Below are 26,953 nucleotides of genomic sequence, written 5' to 3'. Positions count from 1 at the left end.
CACTATCAAGAAAAAATGTTAAATGGTATCTGGATAGTGGATGCTCAAGACATATGACAGGAGATTCAAATTGCTTCATAAAGCTTGTTCAAGTTAATGGTGGAAAAGTTTCTTTTGGAGGAAACAACAAATGAAGAATTGTGGAATACGGAACTGTAAAGATTGGAAGCCTCACAATCGCAATGTTTCCTTAGTGGAAGGACTCAACTACAATTTGCCGAGTATTAGTCACCGTGCGACACCGGTTTCAAAATTAACTTTCAAGAAGGAATATGTTCAGGAACCAGTAAAGACTCCTCTCAGTCTTTCACAGGTCGAAGACATGGGAATATCTACCTCTTGGATATCAAACCAGATGAAACCCAATGTCTAATCTCAATTTAAGAAGAAGCAAACTTATGGCACAGAAAACTTGGGCACATCAATATGAAACAAATAGCCAAAATATCAGCAAAGAAGCTTATTTGTGGACTACCCAATCTGTCATACCAAAAGTCTAATCTATGCACACCATGTGTGTTGGGAAAACAGGTAAGAAACCCATTCAAACCAATAAATCAAGTTTCCACTAATCGTGTACTGCAGCTCTTGCATATGGATCTCTTTGGACCAACCAGAACTCAGAACATTGGAGATGAAGGTATTTTCCTTAGATATTCTATCGCAAGCAAAGCTTATAGAGTTTACAACAAGAAGACTCAATCTGTGGAGGAATCGATGAATGTCAAATTTCAAGACTTTATACAAAATCAATCGATTCACACTCATCTTGAAGAATCTGAACCTGCTCCAAACTCTACAAAGTCTAAATCTCTAGAAGCAGCTCAAACTTCAAAAGACAAGCAACAAATGATCAACAAAGATTTAAATGAGAAAAAAGATCAACAAATCGACAAATCAACCAGCAACTGGAAGCATAAGTCCAGTCATCCCAAAGATCTTATTATTGGTGATATTAATGAAGGAATTCGCACAAGATCCAAAAGGCGTGAAGAGTCTAGTGCTATGGCTCTTAATTCTGAAATAGAACCCAAGAGCATAGAAGAAGCTTTAATTGATGAAAGTTGGATTGAAGCTATGCAAGAAGAGCTCAGGCAATTCAGCATCAATGATGTCTGGGAATTGACTCCTAAACCGAAAGGTAAATCCATCATTAGAGCTAAATGGGTTTTCGGGAACAAAATGAATGAGAAAGGAAAAGTCGTAAGAAACAAAGTAAGACTCGTGGCCAAAGGATATACGCAAGAAGAAGGGATAGACTATGATGAGACTTACGCACCAGTAACAAGTGCTTTCCTAAATGGATTTATCCAAGAGGAAGTCTATGTGGAATAACCACCAGGTTTTGAAGACCCAAGGAAACCAGACTCTGTATTCAAATTGAAAAAGGCTTTATATGGTTTAAAGCAAGCACCTCGAGCTTGGTACTACGACAGACTGAGTAAGTTTTTAATTCAAAATGATTTTATCAAAGGTAAAGTAGATACTACATTGTTTATCAAAAGAGAAAGCAAAAGTTTTCTACTTGTTCAAATTTATGTTGATGATATCATTTTTGGATCTTCTAATGAAAGTCTGTGCAAGAAATTCTCTAAGTATATGTAGGATGAGTTTGAAATGAGCATGATGGGTGAACTAACCTTCTTTCTCGGGCTTCAAGTGAAACAACTAAATGAGGGAATCTTTATTCATCAAGAAAAATATGCCAAAGAACTTGTCAAAAAGTTTGAATTGGAAAATTGCAAAAAGACTGATATACCAATGTCAAGTTCATTGAAGATAGACAAAGATGAAGGAGAAAAGAAAGTTGACCAGAAACTATACATGAGTATCATTGGTTCACTTCTTTATCTAACTGCTTCTAGACCTAACATTTTGTTTAGTGTTTGTATTTGTGCCAAATTTCAATCAGACCCTAAAGAATCTCATTTAAGTGCTGCAAAGCGTGTTATCAAATACATTGCCTTAACTTCAAATTTAGGTCTCTGGTATCCTAAAGAATGAGACTTCACTCTTCTTGGATACTCAGACACAGACCTAGCCGGATGCAGAGTTGATAGAAAGAGCACCTCGGGCACCTGTCAACTACTTGGAATTAGGACAATATCTTGATTTTCAAGGAAGCAAAGTACAATAGCTCTTTCTACGGCAGAAGTAGAGTATGTAGCTCTTGGAAGTTGTTGTTCACAAATTCGTGGATAAAACAACAGTTAAGAGACTTTGGAATTGAAGATTCATGCACCGAAATCAAATGTGACAACACCAAAGGCAATCAATCTCACCAAGAATCCGATTCTTCACTCAAGAGCAAAACATATAGAGATTCGACATCATTTCATTAGAGATCATGTTCGAAATGGAGAAGTTTCGATTCAGTTTATTGATTCAAAGAATCAACTGGCGAATATATTTACAAAGCCTTTGAAGAAAAATCAATTTGAAGTTATTCGTTCCAAACTCAATATCTCAAAATCTAAAGAAGTTTAGACTCAAGACTGAAAGTTTAAAGGCACTCAGACTCAGACAATCAAGATCTACGATTGTAAGTTATTTCTATTATAGAAACTTATCTCTCGGGATCAAATCTTGAAAAGGTACGATCATCTATCCAAAATTGATTGGTGTTATTTTCCCAATTTTCGTGATTAGTGCAATCCTTCCTTTTCGAAAAAGAAGTTATTTTTAAAATGACAGTTATCTAATTTTTGAAAAGGCAGTTATTTTTAAAAGGCATTTTTATATTTCCTTTTTACGGCGTTCCGTATGCCTCGCTTTGACTGCCTTATATACTGTTGGTTCTTCTTTGTTTTACTCACAAAAACCCTAAGAGAGCATAGATCTTCCACTTCTGTCTTCTTCTTTTGTTTAATCCTCGAAAAGTTTTCATCTTTCTTGGGAAACAAGCTTGGAATCTCTCAAAGACTGTGAAAGATGTCGTCTCAAAGAAAGTCTTCGAGGATCGCGAACAGGGGACCACAAAATGCGTGAGGGGCCTACGCATTTTGATCTCACCAAGGAAGAAGAATCTCCTAGACAGCAGCGCGAGCCCACAACATTCTCGCAGCGTCCATCTCCTCCATCTAGACCTCGGATGTTGCACATCAAGAAGATGAAGAAATCATCGAAGATGCAGAACCCGTAAGTACTCATAAGCCCGCTTTTACTTACAAGCTTTACCGTGCTTTGAAGAGGAGTGGTACTCCGTTGAACTACATTGATGAATTTCTTAAAGACAAAGGGTATATAGATGAAACTTTCTTTTTACGCACAATGGAACGATTGGGAATTGCCCCTGCGGGGTCGGCGGAAGAAGCTTTGGCGAATATCCCAAGCGATCCACGTGTTGGAGGGCTAAGTCAACCTAATGGGAATGATGATGATAGGATGTACAGTCAGTTTAAACCTAGAATGGATGTTGCGGAAAAAATCCGAAGCAAAAGGACAGACTTGTTTCGCTCAGAGGAACACAAGCAACTGTACTCTAAGTTGCTAAAGCGTGGGGTGATAAACCCTAGAAGTGTGGACTTTGATTTTCTTGACTCTGTGAATGTCAATCTGCGAGAAAAATTCAATCTTCTTCAACTCAAACAGTTTTGTTCTGAAACGACAGAAGCTCATGCTGAACTTACTGCTTATTTCTATTCGAATCTCAGTTTCTTGGATGCGAATAGATTCTCTTTCAGTGTTCGAGATTAGGACTATGTGGTTGACATGAATACATTGGCTGATGTGATTGGGGTTGAAAGAGGGAGATATCAACCCATCAGTGTGTCTGTTGCTCATGCAACGATAGAGCTTGTTCAGGATAGAACAACGGAAGGGAAGATTTCCTATTTGAGGATGAATGCGTCCAACATTTTGCTTCATAAGATAGTGATTAATTGTCTCATACCAAAATTTACTTCAAAGACCGACGTTTCAAACTCGGAGGCAAAGTTGATGTATGCCATCAATGTTGGCAAAAAGTTCTCTCTTCCACACACTATTATGTTCCACATGTACAGAACAATGGTGAAGGATAAGGGTCAACTTCCGTACTCAGCACTTGTGACCAAGTTATTTAGACATTTGAATGTTCAGCCTCCTCGGATTCTTTGTGTTCGAACATGCGATCAAATGGTGGTGGGATTGAAAATGGTCTCTAAAATGCGTCTGAAGGAACTTAACAAGGCTTTGGAGCAGTTCAAGGTGAAAACCCCTGTCAAGACTCATCTAGTCTCTTTGGCTGCAAAGAGAAAAGGGAAGAAGCCCATGGTTGCCCCATCCAAGAAAATAAGAGCACTCATCATTGAGGATGAAGAGGATGAGGATGATATCACAATTTTCTACGATGGCATTGAAGAACTTGAGTCATTCTGTTCCAGAGACAACAGAGAGACAGGAAAAAGACAAGGATGAGACAGAACATAGGACTAGAGAGAGAGAAGATTTGGAGAAAGAAGCAGAGGAGAGAGAAGTAGAGGAGGAAGGAATTGAGGGAGAAGAAGAAGGGGGCAGAGGAAATCAAGCAGAAGCGGAGCATGAGGAATACTTTTCTCCACCTGAAGGCATGGAAATAGGGGGAGATCCTGAGAAAAGAGGTACGTCCTCATTTCCTGCCAATAGTGAAGGAGTAAGTCGTTCTCCAGCAAATCTAGAGGACATCTTTGCCTCTCAATTTCCTGGGGAGGGACATGAGGCTTCATTGCCCAATCTACGTGATCATGCTGACCTGCCATCATCTGCCAATACTCCGTCTGATCGTGCCGAAGCCGCACTCGAGACGTACAATTCGGTAGACTTTCGCAGAATACTTGATGTTCTTTTGGAGATGCGAGGTCAAATTTATGCTCTGGGATACGAAATTCAGAACTTGCAGAATGCAGGTCAAGCCTCTTTAGTTTCTTTGCATGATCAGATCAATGCCCTTGCTCTTTAAGTTCAAGCAAATGCTAAGGGTGAAGATGTGGTGCAACTGAAGGAGGATTTGAAAAAGCTAGAAGGGATTGTCCAGTCAATGGGAGATTTCCAGCTTGTTCGTATTCCCAAGCAATCTTAATTCTATTCTCTTTTCATCTCTACCTTTTTAATGATGACAAAAAGGGGGAGAGATGTGGTGCAAATTTGATTTTGAACTTTGAACTCTTGACGTTTTGAACTTTTTTGGCGATTATGTTTGATTGACTTGACTTTTGTGTTTGGCTATTTCGATTTGGACTGGATTTGGATTTGAGTGTTTAAACGTTTGTTTATCTTAAGCACTATTGATATCTCATGGCTTTGCTCTTTTACAGAACTAGCATACTTTCTGTGGATGCAGATTCTAATGTTATCTTTACTAAGCCATTTATCTTTTGTGAGATATCCTTGTTTGCTTGAGTAATGTTTTGTAGGTCAAAGTTATCCAAATCTACAGGAAAGTTTTGTCACCATCAAAAAGGGGGAGATTGTTGGAGAAAACTTCCTTGAGTGTTTTGAAGTTGACAAAACGTTTCCATTAGTATAGCCTGAAGACTTGCAGACTCTTATATCAAAGTCTGAAGACCTCCGGACTACCAGACTCAAGCATACTTTCTGTGGATGCAGATTCTAATGTTATCTTTACTAAGCCATTTATCTTTTGTGAGATATCCTTGTTTGCTTGAGTAATGTTTTGTAGGTCAAAGTTATCCAAATCTACAGGAAAGTTTTGTCACTATCAAAAAGGGGGAGATTGTTGGAGAAAACTTCATTGAGTGTTTTGAAGTTGACAAAACGTTTCCATCAGTATAGCCTGAAGACTTGCGGACTCTTATATCAAAGTCTGAAGACCTTCGGACTACCAGACTCAAGGCTCAAAGTCTATCCTCATTGACAGTTTCTAGACCGTCGAAGAAGGCTTATCCAAAACGGAGTATTTCATTAAGGATTTGATTCTGTCGACTAAAGAAGATCTCTTGGCTGGATATAGCATGTCGGAATCCATTATTCAAATCAAGATTGATTCAGGGATTTTGGATTCGTTGATTGGCGAAGTATACTTGGAAAATTCTACTTATGGAAACCTAGATCCTGATTGTATGAGCGAGCGGGATTGGTAGACTATCGTCATGTTCCTTAAATAGCTCGAAAATCTTCCTAATTGATTCTGTCCAACGGGTAGATTGGAAGAATTCCTTTAGTAAGTGCCAACGGGTATGATGGCATGAAGGAGTATATAAAGGAGACGTTCCAGTTGTTCGAGTGTGTGCGCGATAGAAGAATTCCAAAGTCTGAAGCTCCTTGTTCTTAGTCAATTAAACTGTTGAGCGAAATCTTGTACGCAAAAGAGAGTCTATATTTTTTAGAGACCTTGAGGAAGCGTAGCAGAGTCTCTACACTGTGGAATCAAGGAAGAGCTATACTGCAACAACTCTTTTGTTTCATAGTGAAATCCAGCCGGTGGGCTGTCAGTGCGGAAGAGTGGACGTAGGCTTGGATTAAGCCGAACCACTATAAACTCTGTGTTCATATTCTCTTCCCTACACTCTTTTACTTTGATCATAAATTGTTTTGATTACAAGAGTCTAATTTCCTTTTCATAATCTATTGTTGATTAGTGTTGCGCACTTATCTCGGAAATTTGTTTTTATACTTATTCACCCCCTCTAGGTGCTCGTACTAGCTTTCACAGTTTTGAGCCATATCTTATATACAGATTCAGGAGAATCGGAGACTTACAATAAGGCAAAGGCAGACACGTCTCACTTGCAGTGGGAGTATGCTATCAAAGACGAGATGAGCTCGTTACTTCAGAACAAAACTTGGGAGTTGACCAAGTTGCTCACAGGTAAAAAAGCTTTATTAAACAAATGGATGTACAGGGTTAAGAATGAAGCAGCTTGTAGTATTAGATACAATGCGAGACTTGCAGTCAAGAGCTTTTCTCAAAAAGAAGGGATCGACTACTCTGAGATATTTTCACCTGTAGTGAAAATGACATCAATTAGAGTTCTGCTGAGTATAGTTGCAGTGGAGAATCTTCATCTTGAGCAGTTAGACGTAAAAACAGCGTTTTTACACGGTGACTTAGATGAAGAGCTATACATGGCACAACCTAAAGGTTTTGAAGTCAAAGGTAAGGAGCACATGGTATGTCGCTTGAAGAAAAACTTGTATGGCTTGAAACAAGCTCCGCGGCAATGGTACCTAAAATTTGATGGTTTCATGCAAGAAAAAGGATTTGCACACTGTGAGTCTAATCACTGTGTTTATTTTCGCAAGTATGATGATGGTGACATTGTGTATCTCTCTTTATATGTGGATGACATGCTAGTGGCTAGTTCCAATATGAAGAGAATCGTAGAAGTAAAGAAGATGTTATCATCATAGTTTGCTATGAAAGACTTGGGAGAGGCCAAGAATATTTTAGGTATGAAAATCATCAGAGACAGGGAAAATGAGAAATTATGGTTGTCGTAGGAAGACTAAGTGAACAAGGTGTTAAAGAGATTTAACATGGACAAGGCAAAACCGATTGCAACTCCTCTAACGAGTCACTTCAAACTTTCCAAGGATATGTGTCCAAGCACTCAAGCTTTGAAAGATGAGATAGCGGTAGTTCCATATGCATCAGCAGTGGGGAGTTTGATGTATGCCATGGTGAGCACGAGACCAGACATTGCACATGCAATGGGAGTTGTGAGTCGATATATGCAGAACCCAGGCAGAGAGCATTGGAATGCAGTAAAACGGACATTGAGATATCTAATAGGTAGTTCCAATCACTCACTTTGTTATGGTGGTACATCTCTAGAGTTGCAGGGTTATGTCAATGCAGATCATTCAGGTGATCGAGATAATAGTAAGAGTACCACTGGATATGTCTTTACAGTTGTAGGTACAGCAGTGAGTTGGGTATCTTAATTATAAAAAGTAGTGGCTTTATTGACAATAGAGGCAGAATATGTGGCAATCACAGAAGCCTCCAAGGAATCATATGGTTACAAGATTACATGGATGAGCTATATCGAAAACAGTCAGTCAGTACACTCTGGAGTGATAGTCAAAGTGCAATGCACTTAGCAAAGAATGCAGCTTATCACTCAAGGACTAGACATATCAAGAAGTGTTACCACTTTATCAGGTTAGTATTGAAAGATAATGAGTTAAAGCTACAGAAGATTGATGGCTCGAAGAATCCAGCTGAGATGATGACCAAGGTAGTAGACAGAGAGAAGCATATTTTTTGTACTACTACCATTGGTATTACTTTATGTTGATTGATGAGGAGTATCGCAGAGGCACAAGTTTTTCAACTACTATTTTTTGAAGAAGATGGATGCAAAGTTGCTTGGTGCTTGGGTATATTTGTCTTCAAGTGGGAGATTGTTATAGATGAAGCCAAATATTTGTTTTTATGGGTTTTTTTGTCTTTTCTATCAGATTTGCTTTTAGGTTAAAAGTGATATCTTTATATTAGCGATGGCAAGACCCTAGCCGTCAAGACGTAAAAAAAAAAGGAAATAGAGAGTCAAGAAAAAGAGAGGAGAAAAAAAGTGAGTCTTTTTTATGGGGTTCTCAATCTCTCTTTGTGCCCTGATCTTAAGAGAAGATCATCGTTGTATTCTAACTTTTTTGGAAGTCTAGTGGATTCACAGAGTGCCTTTGCGCGGAGACGTAGCCCGGGTTTGGGTGAACTTTGATAACAAATTTTCTGGCGTGTTCATCCGATTATGTTCTTTTATTATTATATTCTATCTGGTGAATTGTTTGCAAGCGTTATTTTTGTGGAATCAACGTGCGATTTCGTAACAAAAATGGATAGAAAAGAAAAAGACATTGCATGAAGAGAAAAGGATATAAACTCCACCAATGGTCACATTAAATAGCAGAGTCAAGTCAATTAGTAGTGGAGAGACCCAAACTCTCAGAGAGAGAGAGAGAGAGAGAGAAGAGAGAGAGAGAGAGGGAGAGGGAGAGGGAGAGAGAGATCTTCTTCTTTTTCTAGCAATAGCAAACTGTAGGAACAGACTGCCAAGGATGAATCGGGAGAAAATGATCCTAGCGAAGCTGAAACCCGTATCTGAGACGGCGTTTGTTATTCTCATGCTTGTTTTAGCAGCTGAAGCAGAATCACCTTCTCAGAGTCTGGCCTTACCGGGCTGTCAAGACACATGTGGCGATCTCACTAACATTCCCTATCCTTTTGGAATCGGACGCGGCTGCTTCTTGGATCCCCTGTACGAGATCGATTGCCAGCAAACTCCTAACATCTCTACTCCAGTACTAAAGAATTTTGGCGTGGTGGTGTTAAAGATCAAGCTACCACGAAGTTCAGAATTCCCAGGCCTCATTAAGGTTGCGCAGCCGATATTCTACTCCCCTCCTAGTTGTACTACGAACCAACAAACCGACCCCCCGTTGGACTTAACGGACAGTCACGGCACTTTCCTTTACTCCCAGATTCAAAATATTTTTGTTGCCGGAGGTTGTCACAGCATGGCCTTCATGGTCAGCAGAGAGATGGTCTTAGGATGCAACTCTTCCTGCGATTCCAAATCACTATCTTGCTTTAATGATACCTATTGCTGTAATACTACGATCCCCGATGGAATCGCCAGATACAGTGTAGAATTCAAGAATCTCGATGGCAAAGCCATAGCCACAGGGGATGACGAATGCAGCTACGGCTTCTTGGTCTCCAGAAGATGGTGGTATAACACTAATTTATCCAGTTTACTACCACCAGCCGTTCCGGTGGTGCTCGAATGGGGGGTAGATTGTGCTTCTCTGCTGTTGAGTAGAAACCAAGAGGGCAGCTCCGGCACCTGCGATGTTTTCAGGCCGTCTCATGGTTATTGTCTATGTTATTGCAGTGAAGGCTATAGTGGGAATTTTCATCTTCCCCAGGGATGCCAAGGTGAGATTAGAACGTCCGCTTCTAATTTATATCTTAGCCTTCATCTTTATCCAAAGCCATGTGACTCTAATCCTACGAAAAGCCCATGAATATAGCTCGAATAATTATATTGTTCAAACCATGTGATGGATGCTAACAAATTAGTAATACTGAAGAATCCAGACCGAATTTGATTGTTGAATATTTAGTATGATCATATGTATTGAAACTGCTTGTTGTTTTTGCTTCTTTCTATTCTATGATCCCATCCATTATTTAATATCGAGCAGATATCGATGAGTGCAAAGATCCAGAAATCCACTGTCCAGGGATGTGTGTGAATCGACAGGGGTCATACAACTGCATAAAAATCGAGACCATCGCCATAATAGGTACGTACACTACCTGCTTCTTTTTTGTCTATATATTGCAATTTTATTTGCATGAACGCAAAAAGTATTATGTTTTCTACTCAATTTAGCGATACTTTCATAATCCGTGCATTCGATTATGCTTTTAACTTAATTGTATTTTCCTAGTCTATGCATTTACCAAACCGATTGTATATTTGTTTCTCACCCATAAATTATGCACGATATTTTCGAATTCTTTTGTTGAGTGAATCCTCTTTTCCGTCTTTCTCTCTTCAAAGAATGAAGGCAGTTGCTCAAATTAGTGGAAGCTAATTTCTTGACGATGAAGGTGAAATTAGTTACGTAGAACCATAGGGTATACAAAAATATTCACAACATTATCCATTAGCAATTCCCGTTGACTCTTTTTGACACAGTGGGGGGCACGGCTATCGGAGCCATAGTATTACTATTGCCTTCTTCGTGGTTCTACAACAAAAGAAGGCGGACGGCAAAGCTCAAACAAATATTCTTCGAACGGAATGGCGGACTTTTGCTGGAACAATGCTTATCTTCTATTGAAGACAATCATGCAGAGAAAGGCAAGTTATTCGCCTCATCGGAGTTAGACACAGCTACGGACCATTTTAACGAGAATCGAATATTGGGTCAGGGTGGTCAAGGAACTGTTTACAAGGGAATGTTGACAGATGGAATGATCATTGCAGTCAAGAAACTAAAATTTGTGGATCCAGGACAACTTGAACAATTTGTCAATGAGATTGTTATTCTCTCTCAAATCAATCACAGAAATGTGGTCAAACTGTTAGGATTCTGTTTGGAGAGTGAAATGCCTCTTCTAGTGTATGAATTTATCCCCAATGGAACTCTCTACCAATATCTTCATGGTCCAGCCAGAGAATTTCCCGTCTCTTGGGAGGTGCGTCTAAGAATTGCCAATGAAGTTGCTGGGGCTCTCTCATATTTGCACTTTGCTGTGGCCAAACCGGTGTATCATCGGGATATTAAGTCGTCGAATATACTTTTGGACGAAAAATATCGAGCGAAAGTGGCAGATTTTGGAGCTTCTAGAGCAATTACCATCGACCAAACTCACTTGACCACAATGGTGAGAGGAACCTTTGGATACTTGGACCCAGAGTACTACCAAACAAGTCAATTTACAGACAAGAGCGATGTTTATAGTTTTGGAGTTGTCCTTGTCGAATTATTGACTGGAGAAAAGCCAATTTCTCAACTGAGGGTGGAAGAGGGCAGAAATCTAGCCTCGTACTTTGTCATTTCGATGGAGGAGAACCGCTTATTCGATGTTCTTGATAAGGAGGTATTAGACCATGGCGAAAAAGAAGAAATTATAGCTGTGTCTAATTTGGCGAAAAGATGCTTAAACCCTAATGGAAGGTATAGGCCTACAATGAAGGAAGTGGCGATGGAATTGGAGCGAGTACAATCACTACGAAATCCCACAATTGTCTGGCAAAATGAAGAAGAGATTGATCACGTTAGAACTGGATCTATCCATGCACCAGGTGCGATTCCCATGTTGATGCAATCGGGAGCAGAAGTGGAACTGACTTCAATGGAGGAGGATCAATCACTCTGATCACCAAGATGAAGATGCATTCGGTTGTCTTGTCCAAATTTCTGTAATATAAGACATTGTAGTCTCTTTATTTGCCTTTGCATGTGAGTTGCAGAATAATGTTGATTATGCTAAGAAGTGCCCAAAAAACAATATGCTAGATTCATGAACCCTTTTGATTTACTCTTTGTATTTCTTGTATCAGTGATGATTGAGAAAAATGTCTAAAAAGTCCTAAGCCTATTGCTAAACTTATTAATTTTGTTAATTGAGTTTATTTAACCAATTTTGGAAGGAAATCAACTGTCCTATATTGGATCGACTCAACTGGCAAAATGTGAAAATATTTAAGATTCAATTGGCAAAATGAAAAAAAGTTTAGACTAAACTGATAAAAGTACAATAGGTCCACTACTTTTTGGGTAATTTTCCGAACGATGACTATATTATATCTTCTTAATTTCTTGTTAGTTTACTTTAGCTTTTCACTGGTATTTACTATTGTACCAGAATAACCCTAAGTAGTCAGTTTTAGAAATATTCTATCTTTCTATGTTGTCGTATATGAATGCAAGTGCTTGGAACTTTCTTTGTGGGCACTCTTTTCTAAGCTGACTTGACTATGGCTAGTGACAATAATTCTACAAGTCTCCAACATTACCTGTTGAGATAGCAGTCCTCAAAATATGTAAATCAATGATACTTCAATTGGGTCATTCTCGTTTAGTCAATGTCCCCATTCACAAGAGAACTTTCTTTGGCTTGAGCTTCCTAAAGAGGTGGTTTTTTTTTTTTTTCATGAGATGGTATATAAAATCTACTTTCACAAGTCGAATCAAATTGATCTATTTCAACTTGGTTTGATATAGGGCACATATGCCAAGATTAGAAGATTTTTTTATGAATTATTCATGACGTACTTGTTAAAAGTGCAAAATCCTTATCATTTGAACTGTCTGTTTAACCTTCAAAAAATTCATATGTAAACACAACCATTGACACCAACCGTTATCTCCGTAGGAACCAAAAAAAAAAGCCCCATCAATGAATTCTCGCCCTCATCGTTTATTTGTCCCTCGCCCACAATTCGAACCGCAAAAGCCCGGATACGAGCCCAAGCACGGGAACATGTCCGTAACCTTCCTTTGGGCTCGGCCTGGCCCGGCCCGGCCCAGCCCAATGCTTCCTCGACGAGCGGTTCGCGATCGTCTGCGGCCAGAGCGCCGCCGTCCCAATTCTCCGGAACCGCCGCTTGCAGGTCCTCAACGTTTCCCTCACGGCCTACTGCTCCATCAACCCCACCACCGCGTTGGAGACCACCTACGACCTCCACGATGGCGCGGTCAAAGCCCACCTCCCGCTCGTCCGCCACCAATGCGGTGTCGCCGGGCCGTCTCCTCCTAACGTGAGCTCGCGCTCCAGCGCCGGCAACTCCTTCGCCGTCGCCGGATGCAACAACCTCGCCGTGACGGCGGCGGCCGTCTTCGCCGTCGTCGGATGCATCCTCCCGCTGCGACGGAGGAGGCCTCGGAACTTCAGCGACTGCTCCGGCGTCGGCTGCCGCAGGACCTCGATCCCGTCGGGGCTCCGGGCGTTGGGTGTGAAGTTCAAGCGAATCAGCGACGCCGACGCTGTCGCCGCCGGAGAGGAGTGCAGGCTCGCTTTCCTGGTGGATAAGGAATGGTTATCGTTTAACGACTGGAAGGATCTGAGGGTGCCGAGAGAGACGGAGTTCGTGCCTGGAGTGCTGGAGTGGGGGATTCGAAAGAGATGGTGAGTGGGATCGGATTGAGCGGAAGGGATTCGTATGTTTGCGAGTGTTATGGCGAATCGATGCCGAGATTGTACAACTGTCGTCGCAGGCCAGGTTACGTCGGGAATGCGTACCTTGCAGATTGTCAGGGTAAAGCAACTTTGATTGTTGATACGTCGTGCTCATTGGATCTACCTTGTCTCCGATCGCTTGCAACTGATCTTCTGCTCCCTAGGCTGTCGTCTGGTGAAGATTACCCGTTATAAAGTTTGAAGACTTCATCATGACATTTTGATTTTGCTTGGAATTGGAAGAGTTTAGTGTTCCGACCCAGCGAAATAGAAGAGAATTTTCTGTTGAAGAGAGTTGATCTTAGAATTGGCTTGACTCCATCCCAGATATGCAAATTCCTTTGTTCATGGGATAAAACTTCTTGGTTTGTAAGCGATTAGCTTTGTCTTTCCAATGGTCTAGTAGAAACAATCAATGAAGGTTGCTGCGTAGAAGTTGCAGTGCAAAGGACCACTACTAGTAGATGTATCTTGATGTATCTTCTTCAGACCAAACAACAATTTTGCGAATCATGTTGACGGTGTTCCTGTCGGCTTTTGCCCCATCCGATACCTGGTTTTCAAGAGTTGGTCTTTCAGTTAACTCATAAGACGACAAGGGGATAGCTTATTTGCAAAGTTTTAACCAGACAGAGAATCGACATTCCGCTAAGCTACCTTTAGAAAGATGGTCTTCTGTTGGCCTAAATTTTTGGTAGCAAAAATGATGTTGTCCTGTTAAGGCATGTTGATAAGTGACCAGAATTTTCATCGTCTTCCGTGCAAATGTCGACGTATGCAAAGATCCAGCACTGAACAATGTTCAAATTTAACGGAAAAATGTGTAAGTTGATCTTAGTTACTTGAAGAAATTAGAGATTTCCCCAAAGCAATTGTTCTCGACTTTTGTCATGAAGGTGTCGGCAGTGGTTTTGGAGCCGTATTCTTTCTGGGATTATTGTGGTGGTTCTACAAATTCATAAAGAGACGGCATGAAATCAAGCTTAAAGAGAAGTTCTTCAAACGAAACGGTGGTTTTTTGTTACAACAACAGCTATCTTTTGATGAGAGCAGTCATATGGGAAAAAAAAGCAAATTGTTCACTTCGAAAGAGTTAGAGAAAGCTACGGATCATTTTAACGAGAATAGGATACTTGGTCAAGGTGGTCAAGGAACTGTCTACAATGGAATGTTAACATATGGAAGGATTGTTGCAGTCAAAAGATAAAGAATTGTGGATGAAGGACAAGTCGAACAATTTGTCAATGAGGTTATGATTCTCTCACAAATTAATCATCATAACATCATCAAATTGTTGGGATGTTGTTTGGAGACGGAGGTTCCACTTTTGGTGTATGAATTTATTTCAAATGGAACTCTTTATCAGCATTTGCATAATCCAATCGAAGAATTTCCAATGTCATGGTAAATGAGAATGAGGATTGCCACCGAGGTTGCCGGAGCTCTTTCCTATCTGCACTTCACTGCGGCCATACCCATTTACCATCGAGATGTGAAGTCTTCAAATATCCTCTTGGACAACCAGTACCGGGCCAAAGTAGTGGATTTCGGAACTTCGAGATCAATTGCCATCAATCAAACTCACTTGACCACAATGGTCAAAGGATCAATTGGTTACTTAGACCCCGAGTATTTCCAAACATGTCAATTCACAGACAAGAGTGATGTCTATAATTTTGGGGTAGTCCTAGTCGAGCTATTAACGGGACAAAAGCCAATCTCTGCAATGAGGGCGGAAGATGGCAGAAGTTTAGCGGTGTATTTTATCGAGTCAACGGAGGAAAACCACCTTCTTGACATCGTTGATGCTGGACTGATAAAGCAAAGTCAAGAAGAAGAGATTCTGGGAGTTGCAAATTTGGCAAAGAGATGCTTGAACTCGAATGGAAGGAATCGACCTACCATGAAAGAGGTGGCAATGGAGTTGGAGTAAATAAGAGCACAACATGTCAATCCTTCCACTCTTGAGCAAAATCATCATCCAATTGCCCACGTAAGGACTCGATCAATTCGAGCTTGGCATGATTTCTCTATGTCAGTGAGGTCCGAAACTCAGATAACTTCATCCGAGTTCCATCTGCTCATTCGCAGTTTAGAACGATAAAGATACACGATCTCAATTACCTGTTATTTTACATATGTTTGGCATGCACGCAAACTATAATCTACCAAAAAGTATCACCTTACTATTATCCATTCAGATGATTAGTTAGGCAATCTAGTCTTCTACAGACAAGATATTTCGTGTATTTGTGCAATGTTAGGATTTGGGAACACTTTAGTTGCATTACAGGACGATTCTGCTTATTTCATGGTCTGTAGTATTCTTCTATAGCATCTTGCTGGTGAGATTCTCATCAATTCGAATGAAGTTTGGTCTTCGTGGAAATGAAGACAGCGGCAACTTAAACGGTGCAACAGATTCTTCTACAACAAGGTCCCCAGGGTAGTTTTCACCATCATCATCATCCGTTGGTTCCGCACGGTACTCTGCATCATCATCCATCGGGACATGATATACAATTTGCATCGTCGCCGTGGTTGTCCACTTGGTATTCGCATGATCATATGTTGGGTCCACAGAGGTAGTTTACATCCTCATTCATCGGGTCTAGTACCGGTGAAGGCGTCCGACAAGAAATAGACGTTAACACATGAAAGCAATCATCAAAATGGGATCGCCATGCTAACAGTCAGAGTTGAGCCAATTAAGAAGCAGGCAAATTTAAAAGAGCGATTATTGTATTACATCTTGATGGTTTTATGTGATGGGCTTAAGTTGGCCCGTCCACCCATGTTGGGCCTAAAAACCCGGCCCACAAGATTAGGGCCCATGAATGAAGGGGTACGTTTCTTTGTTTTTTGGAGGGACGTATATAAGGGAGGAAAGAGAGGGAGAACACACCTTTTGGCATTTTTAACATACGTTCCTCTCCCTCTCTCCCTCCAAAAGAAAAACAAAAGAAAAATGCGACGCTCTCTTCCCTTCAAGGCTAATCAACGTTATCAGATCGAATGGGATTGGTTTCTCTTCCTCTTATCGGCGTCGGTATTTAATTTGTGGCTAACAAGATACGCTCAATTCTGTGGTGTGCTTTAGGATCGGTGATACATGTGAATTTCCGGGGCTCGTCTTCCGCATTCGTTTTAGGGGTTCGATTTAGTGTCGAATCCGGTTTTTGGGAATCCAACAATCCCAACATTGGTATCACATCCCTAGTTCATGTTTTCCCGACCCCTTTCATGTTTATGAATGATTTTTGATTGATTTTTCGTGAAAATAATCGGCTGACACGGATCGGGGCGAAAAATCCCGACACCGAGCACTATTCATCCATTTTTTCGAGTTTCTGTAAGTCGAAATCGATTTCTGATAGCATAAGGTGGAAGAGCTCGTCGAGACGAGTCCGTCGATGGGTCGAACGTCGCCGGGAGACGCCGGATGCACCCACACGCGCGGCCAGAAGCCGATGCGCGTGGGCGCCACGCGCCTAAAGCGCTGGCTCAGCCAACGCGTGCGCCACACGCGCTGGTTGGCGAACCGGCACGTGCGCAACGGTGCCGGTCGGCGAACCGATGCATGATGACGTCACCATGACGTCATCCCAGCAGTTAGACATCACCCAATGGTCAATAACCGTTAGGATGACGTCATCGATGATGTCATCGCCGGCGACCGACCCGACCGGCGAACCGACCTGACCCGAGACGCGACCCGACCTAAGATCCGACCGGTCGCTCACGCATGCGAGGCACGTGCCGGGTCGGTTCGTCCGACCCGGCCCGACCGGTTTGACCGACCCATCCGGTCCGACGACCGGTGACCCGACCGACAACCATTGACCGTTGACTACCGTTGATCCGTTGACTTGACCGTTGACTCAGAAAAAAAAAAAAAGGATATGTTTCTTTTTCAATTATGTCAGTGTGGGTTATGAGTAATCCATTTTTTATTCTGCATTTGTTGCATGAATCATGGAAAATTATGTATTTTCCCTATGTTCATTATGGATTATAAGCGATCCATTTTTAATTCTGCATTTGTTGCAGGAACTATGATGCGTTATGCACGGATACCTGCATTCCTGAGAACAGATGAAGGTAAAGCAAGATTTAAAAGGTTGATGATAGAGTTAGCTAATTATCAGTGGCATGACAGTGATTTAGTATCACATGTGGTCAGGGTCAATCAGATGATACAGGAAATCATCTGGAATGGTTATCTTATGCCGGATTTTGAGAATGTGCCGGCTTTGATGAACACTCTTCCACCTGAATGGCAAGCAGTGTTAGATCGGCTATGGGAGATCAACGTGATCCCGGGTTATAGGAGGCTAGTTGTAGCTTTTGTTAGAGAGTATTCTAGGATTGAGTTAACCAAAACTTCAACCCTTAGATTGAACGCCACATGGCGTAAAGTGAATGCGCCTTGGAGGCGATATGAAAGCTCTCCAAAAGTTTTTCCATGGTTGGCAAATGTGCCTTCAAATTTCTCAGATATTTTGACTGATAGATTAGAAGGGACATTCCCTATTTATTTCTTAGATTAGTTTGAGATGCTTTTGGTGTAAATATATCTTTCTATGTTGATATTTTCCTCTGTGTATATTACTTAGTGTAGTGGATAATTGTATTCTGCGAAAACATTATTATTCTATTTGATGTCAAATATTATTTGTTTTTTGTTATTGTTGACTGCTGTGGGTAGTTCATAGAAGTTTTTGTAACTTCATAGAATTTATTTTGTATAAGACAATTATATTAATAATAATTTTAAGTTAGGATTTTTGGAAGATGATCGGAAACATAGTGACCTTTTGATTCTGAAACCTTGAAATTGTTCATTGATATGATGGTCTGTGCAAAGTGGATGCATAAATGAGAGGCATTAATTATTCGTGCATATATGTCTGATGTGTTCAGATCGATGGTTTCAGCAACTAAGAATGTAATTGCTGATATGAACGGCAACAATTGTGAAATATTGAATATGAAGATTTAATATATGCTGGAAAAGCAAGAAGCACTAGAAGCTCTTGACCATGTTATGGAAGATCTTGAGGATGCCGTGTGCCACCTTGAGCTAGTAAAGGACCGCATAACAGCATTTGAGCTGAAAATAGATATTTGCAATACAGGTTCTAGCTCAGAAAGGGCTTTGAGCTCTAAGCGCAAGCGTATTGATTCGTTCAATATGTGGGAATGCAAAGGATCAAGTCCTTATTGCAAAAAATCAAGAGTTAACCAACACAAGAGAGGAAAACGTTCTCAAGTGAAGAAAATGTCAAGGGTGATGTGTTACAATTGTGACAAGAAAGGTCACTATGCTCGCAACTGTTGTGAGCCGAAAAAAGGTAAACAACTCTTGTACATTTGAGAACTTTGTTTATGTGTCAAGTTCTGTATTATTGGCTGAATCCAATCTTTTGTGGACTGTAGATTCAAGAGCGACAGACCATGTAGCGAAGGATAGAGAATCCTTCGTGGAATTCCGACAATACCAACTGGAACTAAGTGGATCTATGTGGGAAATAACTCTAGAGCTGAAGTTAAAGGGATTGGCACCTGCCAATTAAACATGCGTGGTGGACGCACCTTGTTCCTACATGATGTTCCATATGCTCTGGAGACTCGTCGAAATTTAGTATCTGTTTTGGTGTTGGTTAAGCTTGATTTTAATATGAACTTCCATAATAGAGGTGTAGATTTGTATTTGGATACAAACTACCATGCTTGTGGTTATTTTCTGGATGGTTTCATTGCATTAGATATTGACTATGTTAATGCAAATGTTTGTTATTCCCTTCTCACATCTCCTAATTCATATGATAATGATGTGAATGTGTGGCATGCTAGACTTGGTCATATTGGCCAACAACGTATGAATAGACTGGCCAAAGAGGGCTTGTTGGGCAATATTGAAAAAGGCAATTTGCCCAGATGTGAGCATTGCTTAGTAGGGAAAACGACAAGGAAACCATTTGGAAAAGGTAAAAGAGCTGAATTTTCTCTGCATTTAATCCATTCTGACGTTTGTGGTCCAATGAATGTGAGAGGAAGGAATGGAGCTGTTTATTTCATCACTTTTATAGATGATTATACTCGATTCGGATATTTCTATTTGATTTCTCATAAATCTGAAGCATTAAGTTGTTTCAAAAGATTTATGAACTTGGTAGAAAATCAATTAGACAAAAAAATAAAAGCATTGAGATCCGATCGAGGTCGAGAATATTTATCTGAAGAGTTCAGAAAATTATGTGATGAAAAAGGAATAGAAAGACAGTTGTCTATTCAATATACTCCTCAACAAAATGGTGTTGCGGAGAGAAGAAATAGAACCCTACTAGAAATGGTTAGGTCCAAGATGGCGCATGTTAACTTACCTATCACTTTTCGGAGTGATGCGTTGTTAACTGCTACCTATATACTTAACCGGGTGCCTTCCAAATCAGTTACTTCCACTCCATATGAGTTATGGACATGGGGTTGTGCTGCTTATACTCATGAGTCCTCTCACAAATTTGGGAAATATGGTCTCAGAGGAAAGAAGAGTGTTTTCATAAGATACTCCGAACACTTGAAAGGGTATGTGTTCATAGGTGAGCAGGAAAGTGGGAGTATAACTGAATTTGAATCACGGGATGTCACATTCTTAAAGGATGAATTTCCTAAGAATGGCGAAATAGGGGAAGATTACTCCCTATTTGAAATCTTGGATTAAGATAATGATATTAGTGGGGTTCGGCCAAGTGGGAGTAATATGAGAAGTGATGAATTAAATTCAACTCATTCTCAATTGCAACCACATGATGAGACGACGTCATCATTATCTAATCTTAGTGGGAGCATAATGAGGAATGATGTGTAAAGTGTACAATCTCCTATACGGCGAACAAGTCGCCAAAGTATTCCCCCATCGACGTTTTGACATTGAAAGGGAAACTTTTATGGTTGCTCCACAAGATAAGGATGAGCCAAGAAATATTAATGAGGCTCTGAATTGCCCTAGTAAGGAAAAATGGATTCATGCAATGAAATCGGAAATTGAGTCAATGAAATCAAACCAAGTTTAGGAACTGGTTGATCTTCAAAAAGGATGCAAAGCTATTGGAAACAAGTGGGTTCTCAAAATAAAGCGAAAAGCTAATAGCTTAATAGAAAAGCATAAGGCTCGCCTTGTGGCGAAGGGGTATAATCAATAGGAAGGAATTAATTATGAAGAAACATTTTCTCTTGTAGTGAGATTTGCCTCAATTCGCATTATTCTGGCAATAGTGGTTAATATGGATCTTGAGTTACATCAAATGGATATAAAGACTATTTTCCTCAATGGAGAATTAGAGGAATAAATATATATGGAACAACCTGCTAGTTTCATTAAAGAATGCCAAGAAGAAAATGTATGTCGACTTTTGAGGTCGATATATGGCCTTAAGCAGTCATCGAGACAATGGTATATATACGTTTTCATAATGCCATAATGGCATATGATTTTACAATGATAGATGAGAATCATTGTGTATATATCAAAAGATCCAAAGATCAATTTGTGATCATATCATTATATGTTGATGATATACTAATTGCCGAAAGCAATATGGAGTTTGTTAATACTATCAAGAGTTGGTTGTCTTCCAACTTTGAGACGAAGGATATGGGTGAGGCTGCATACATTCTTGGAGTTAAAATTTCAAGAGATCGTTCGAAGAGATCGTTATCTCTTTCGCAAGAAACATATATAAATAAGGTTCTTGAACGATTTCGTATGCAAGATTGTAAACCCATAGACACTCCTATTGCAAAAGGTGAGATTGTGTCCAAGGACTCCACAAGAGAAGGAACAAATGAAACATGTTCCTTATGCTAGTGCTGTTGGAAGCTTGATGTACGCTATGATGTGTACAAGACCTGACATATGTTTTTGCAGTTGGAATGGTGAGTAGATACCAATCCAACCCAGGTCCAGCACATTAGAAGGCCGTTAAGAGAATACTAAGGTATCTAAAGGGGACTGCTGATTATACGCTGAGTTATTAAGGAAAGGATCTGCGACTCTAAGGCTATTCTGATGCTAATTGGGGAGGAGATTTAGATGAAAGAAAATCTACCTCTGGGTTTGTTTTCTTACCGAATAATGGCACCATATGTTGGAGCAGTAAGGAAAAAAAGTGTATAGCCTTGTCCACAATGGAAACTGAGTTCGTGGCATTATCAGCAGCAATATAAGAAGATGTTTGGCTTAAGAGATTATTGGATCATGTATGTGTTATTGGAAGTACTGCAGATTCATTGTTGGTTAACTGTGATAGCCAAGCAGCAAAAGCGTACACCAAAGATCCAAATATCATGGCAAGACCAAACATATAGATACCAAGTATAATTTTGTCAAAGATATGATTGCACGAAAAGATGTGAACTTACAGTACATATTACGCATAGAATGATAGCAGATCCTATGACAAAGCCAATACCTAAAGATGTGTTTTGTGGCCATATGAAATCTCTAGGATTGCGTAGAGTCTGATGTCTTGGATTGTAATTTCCCTAGAGTGTTCACATTTGATGAATTTGTGTTTTTCATCATTAATGCCTATGAATCTTTGTTTGATCTTTATGCATCTTAATGCTCAGTGCATTACTTTAAGTTGAGAAAGTATGTTAGACATATATAAGATTGGTCCACTCACACCAGTAATCGCCTCTATTTACTGTGTGATAAATATAGATGAGACTGTTTTTAAGCTTATTATCTAGATGATAATCGAGAGTTCAAGCTTAAAATATGTATGTCGCCTTAACTGAGTGTTAAGATGATGGCATAATATTTACTGTGTCCGAAAATAAAATACCCCACATGTTTTACTTTATTTGTCTATAATGTCATATTTGAGTTCTGATGAATTTTGTGAATGAGTAAATACGTGAACTCAAGTTAGACATTAGGTATGTCTGAACTATCATCTGTACGGTATTGAAGGTGTAGACATACGCTCCATGGGAAATGAGTTAATATTGTAATACGTATTTTATACTACGTATGCATGAGACGACCAATAAGAGTGGCAAAAGTTTGATCTCAACTTTTGTGTCGTGTGAGACTCTTGAGGAAAAGAGTTCCTCAATTTTTTAGTCCCCTCATGACTCTTACTTATTCTCAAGATTTCTATTTAGTATTTGCTATCTTAGGATGTTGCCAATGGTCATGAGTTGATTCGATCTAATAGGACATTTCTAGAAAAGCAAGCTGAACTGAAATTAAGAGTTTGAAGGAAAGAGGAAGATCAAATTTGGAAAATCACATTGTAGTTTTGTATTCATTGGTTAACCAATTATGACTGTCTTTGGGATAATCATAATTGTGAATACAATATATATATATATATATATATATATATATATATATATATATATATCATTGTTTAAAAGAGATCAAGAGAGATATAAATGTGATCAATCGATCTAGGGTACTACATACTAAATCTACTCAGAGTGTGATGCCCATTATGAGCTGTTATATATTCCTAACAGATGTATGGCAACAAGCTCTCAAAGTATGCTGGTCGCACGGATTATTCACCGGTATGAATGTTGAGGAGAAGTAAAGAGAATCATGTTCGGCCCATCATGTGCGAGTGGGAGATGATGGTTTTATGATATGGGCTTAAGTTGGCCCGTCCGCCCATGTTGGGCCTAAATGCCCGGCCCACAAGATTAGAGCCCATGGATGAAGGGGTACGTTTCTTTGTTTTTTGGAGGGACGTATATAAAGGAGGAAAGAGAGGGAGAACACACCTTTTGGCATTTTTAACGTATGTTCCTCTCCCTCTCTCCCTCCAAAAGAAAAACAAAAGAAAAAGGGCGACGCTCTCTTCCCTTCAAGGCTAATCAACGTTATCGGATCGAACGGGATCGGTTTCTCTTCATCTTATCGGCGTCGGTATTCAATCTGTGGCTAACAAGGTACGCTCGATTCTGTGGTGTGCTTTAGGATCAATGATACATGTGAATTTCCCGGGCCTCGTCTTCCGCATTCGTTTTAAGGGTTCGATTTAATGTCGAATCCGGTTTTTGGGAATCCGACAATCCCAACACATCTCGAAGCCAATAGGGTTTATCTTGAAATCCCTCGTATTTCAACATAACATCTGAAAATAATTAGGTAAAGCCTGCGAAAATTGTAGATTAAAATTTAAAATTCTAAAAATGATTTGATGTGGAAAAAAAATCCATGATTCAATTGTATTTTGAAGTCATTGAATATATTTTTAAAATGGACAATTAAAGAACAAATTAAGGCAAATTGGAAGGTAGGTACACAAAAGTATTCGTGATGATCAATATGAAGAAAAAAACTAAAAAGGAAAAAAAGTACAATTCTGTAACGGAGAGGATACAAAAGAAAGAAGAAGAAGAAGTATTGGCATAAAGAAAATGCATGGATAGAATAGAATAAAAATAGAGAAAAAAAGAAAAAAAAGATGGAAAACCGAGTAAAAAGCATGACAAATTTAATGAAATACAAAGATGTAAAATTGATAAATGAAAAGCGTAGCCAAGCTTCCGCTGGGCTACCATTTCTTTATCACTCTATCATGTGCCCAATTACACGTAATAATTTTACTATTGCGGGGTTCTATGTGCGTGACTCTTTTTTTAGAATTTATGATAATTTCATATATAAAACGCATGGGCCATTGAAGAAAATCAATATATTCAATTGAAGAAGTTACCTTTTACTAACCATTACATCAAATATATCTTATTGAATAAAGGAAAGCTTGACTTAATGTTGGAAGTCCAATCTTACAAACTCTAAAGCAAGAGTTCGGGGTCGTTTTTTTCTTCTTCTTCGTTTTTTTTTTTTTTTGACAAATTTTCTGCACATTAATGCTTGAGGTAGTGGGGTAATTTAATCACATCCATCAAGTATTTTAAAATCATAAAATTAGTTGAAATTCTATAGAGGGATAGCAAAAGTTGAATTGGGGCAATATTAAATTCAGTGATCTCGTGAAGAACAACTAATATTTAGTGATCAATAAAGTGATTTAGGGATTAATCTTAGGATGGGTAATTCTAAATTTGAAACTTGGAACATGTTAGGATTGATTCCAATTGTTTAAACCTGAAATCTACTTTGTACATTCTATAACTGACCCTATTGGTTCTTTTATTACAATGAAGTATTTTAAAAGAATGATGTTAAAATGTTACTTTTTACTTTTATTTATTTATTTATTTAAGAATGCCATATTATATTCTCTATTCAATACTAGAGAGTAGAGAGACGGTGGGTAAGAAATGAGAGGGGAGAGGCCGTGACTTGAGAAATAAAAAAGTAATAAAGGTTTGGGTTTCTAGAACATATTCCAAACCGCCGCCTCCTCCTCGATGGCTGAGTGGGTTCAGCAATCAGAACAAACACACAATAATACAAAGAGTTTTGGCATTCTCGGGAGGATGACTTTCTAGACACAGACCGGCAGCAAATATCTTGGGGGTATGAAGTTGATGGGAAATTCCCATGATTTTGTCCGTACTAGAATCTCCAAAATTCCGCGTGTTGGGTGAAGACCTATCTCAAATTTTCTTTTCAAATAGCAAAAAGGTTAGATATTTGGACCTGAGCAGGTCCTTAAACTGCAGTCCCAGTTCCTTGGGAAATATAGGATAACGTTTGAGGCTTCCCGCCAACCCTCCAAGGGAAGGGAAGCCCACCTTCCTTCGTGAAGCCCTAGCAAAGATACTAGGCTGGGTGGGTCATGAAATCTCACCGCCCTGGATTAGGATTTTGAGTGGGGATTTGTGTTAAATCTCACCGCCCGGATTCTATTAATTTTTTGTATGAGAGTTAAAATTTGCTTTTCAAATTTGCTAGGTGGATTTTAAGTTGTGTCATATGAAATAAATTTTATATCAATATTAAGTTATTAAATTAAACAAATTTGTTCATTTCTCTCTTCCGTAAAATGCTTGCAATCTTCTACTAATGAAGTTGAATTATTAATTAATCAAATCTCTGGTAGCATGTTGCTTTTAAAATGGCGCTAAAGGCTCAAAATGCATCGTTAGTTTACAGTATTTATGGCACCATTAGATTATCATTGTATTTCTTATTATTCTTTCTTTGCTTTATTGGTTTCATGTCACAATTTTTTTTTCCTATTGTTGCAGCAAAAAGGATACCTAACATGATTTTCACACAGCATAATACAAATTTGCTATCTAAATTCACTAAAAAATATGTTATCTACAAATGGACAATTAACAAGAAATTTTTTGATTTGGTCTTATTCTAAATTACTCTAAATAAGTAATCTACATATGGACAAATGGACAGATTAGATATCTCAGTATATTTCCTCCTTTTCTTGTTTAGTAATGGACTAATCATTTATTTCTCTATTTAACTTTTTTTCCCTTTCTTAGTCAATGGCGGCCTTAAGTTATGCAGCTTGTTGCCTTATCTTGGTGTGAGATAATTGTGGTCGAAAGGCCACCTCATTCCTACTAACGACATCGATTTGTCTTAATTGGAAAAATACGACATTGATTTGTCGCATACTTAGCAAGGAATAGTCATAAGAATAATAGATGGATATTCTTGACTATCATTCCTACTAATGGCATTGATTTGTCTTATTTGGAAAAATACGACATCGTTTTGTCACCATACTTAGCAAGGAATAGTCATACGAATAATAGACAGATATTCATGCAAACTCCATCAATAATTGCATTGACGGACAAAGATCAAGTAGCTGGGGAGAGAGAGAGAGAGAGATCCATCAATAATTGCATTGACGGACAAAGATCAAGTAGAGAGAGAGAGAGAGAGAGAGAGAGATACCTGGATATTTCCTTAATTTAGCAAAACGTGGATATTTCCTTAATTTAGCAAAACGTGCAAATGCGAATCTTGAACTCAAACCTCAAGTGGCTTCTGGAGAGGTACCTGGATATTTCCTTAATTTAGCAAAACGTGCAAATGAGAAGTACCTGGATATTTCCTTAATTTAGCAAAACGTGCAAATGCGAATCTTGAACTCAAACCTCAAGTGGCTTCTGACTAGTCCGAGAGAGAGAGAGAGAGAGAGAGAGAGAGAAGTACCTGGAAATTTCCTTAATTTAGCAACACGTGCAAATGCGAATCTTGAATTCAAACCTCAAGTGGCTTCTGACTAGTCCACAATAAGCCAGAGTTTGTTTGTTTCATCCAGAGGTTTTCGACAGTTAAATAGCGGTGGCGTGCATCAAATCTGATTCATCAGGCTCTTCTTTTCTAGCAATATCAAACTGTAGGAGCAGACTTCGGAAGATGAATCAGGAGAA

General features: G+C 39.3%; 1 protein-coding gene and 1 pseudogene across 1 annotated transcript; both read left to right on the top strand.

Moving 5' to 3' along the window:
* The first annotated feature begins 8,854 nt into the window (after nt 1-8,854).
* LOC104442507 (wall-associated receptor kinase-like 8) lies at nt 8,855-12,023 on the top strand. Its single transcript, XM_018876359.2, has 3 exons — nt 8,855-9,859; nt 10,129-10,230; nt 10,629-12,023. The coding sequence occupies exons 1-3, from the start codon at nt 8,980-8,982 to the stop codon at nt 11,813-11,815; spliced, it is 2,169 nt and encodes a 722-aa protein (XP_018731904.2). The 5' UTR covers nt 8,855-8,979; the 3' UTR covers nt 11,816-12,023.
* An 899-nt stretch (nt 12,024-12,922) lies between these two features.
* Nucleotides 12,923-15,722, top strand: LOC104414053 (annotated as a pseudogene).
* The last annotated feature ends 11,231 nt before the right edge of the window (nt 15,723-26,953 follow it).

The sequence above is a fragment of the Eucalyptus grandis genome, chromosome 1, assembly GCF_016545825.1.
Source record: "Eucalyptus grandis isolate ANBG69807.140 chromosome 1, ASM1654582v1, whole genome shotgun sequence".
Lineage (NCBI taxonomy): Eukaryota > Viridiplantae > Streptophyta > Magnoliopsida > Myrtales > Myrtaceae > Eucalyptus > Eucalyptus grandis.
Note: the sequence above shows the minus strand (reverse complement) of the source record. Positions and strands in the feature narration are given on the sequence as shown.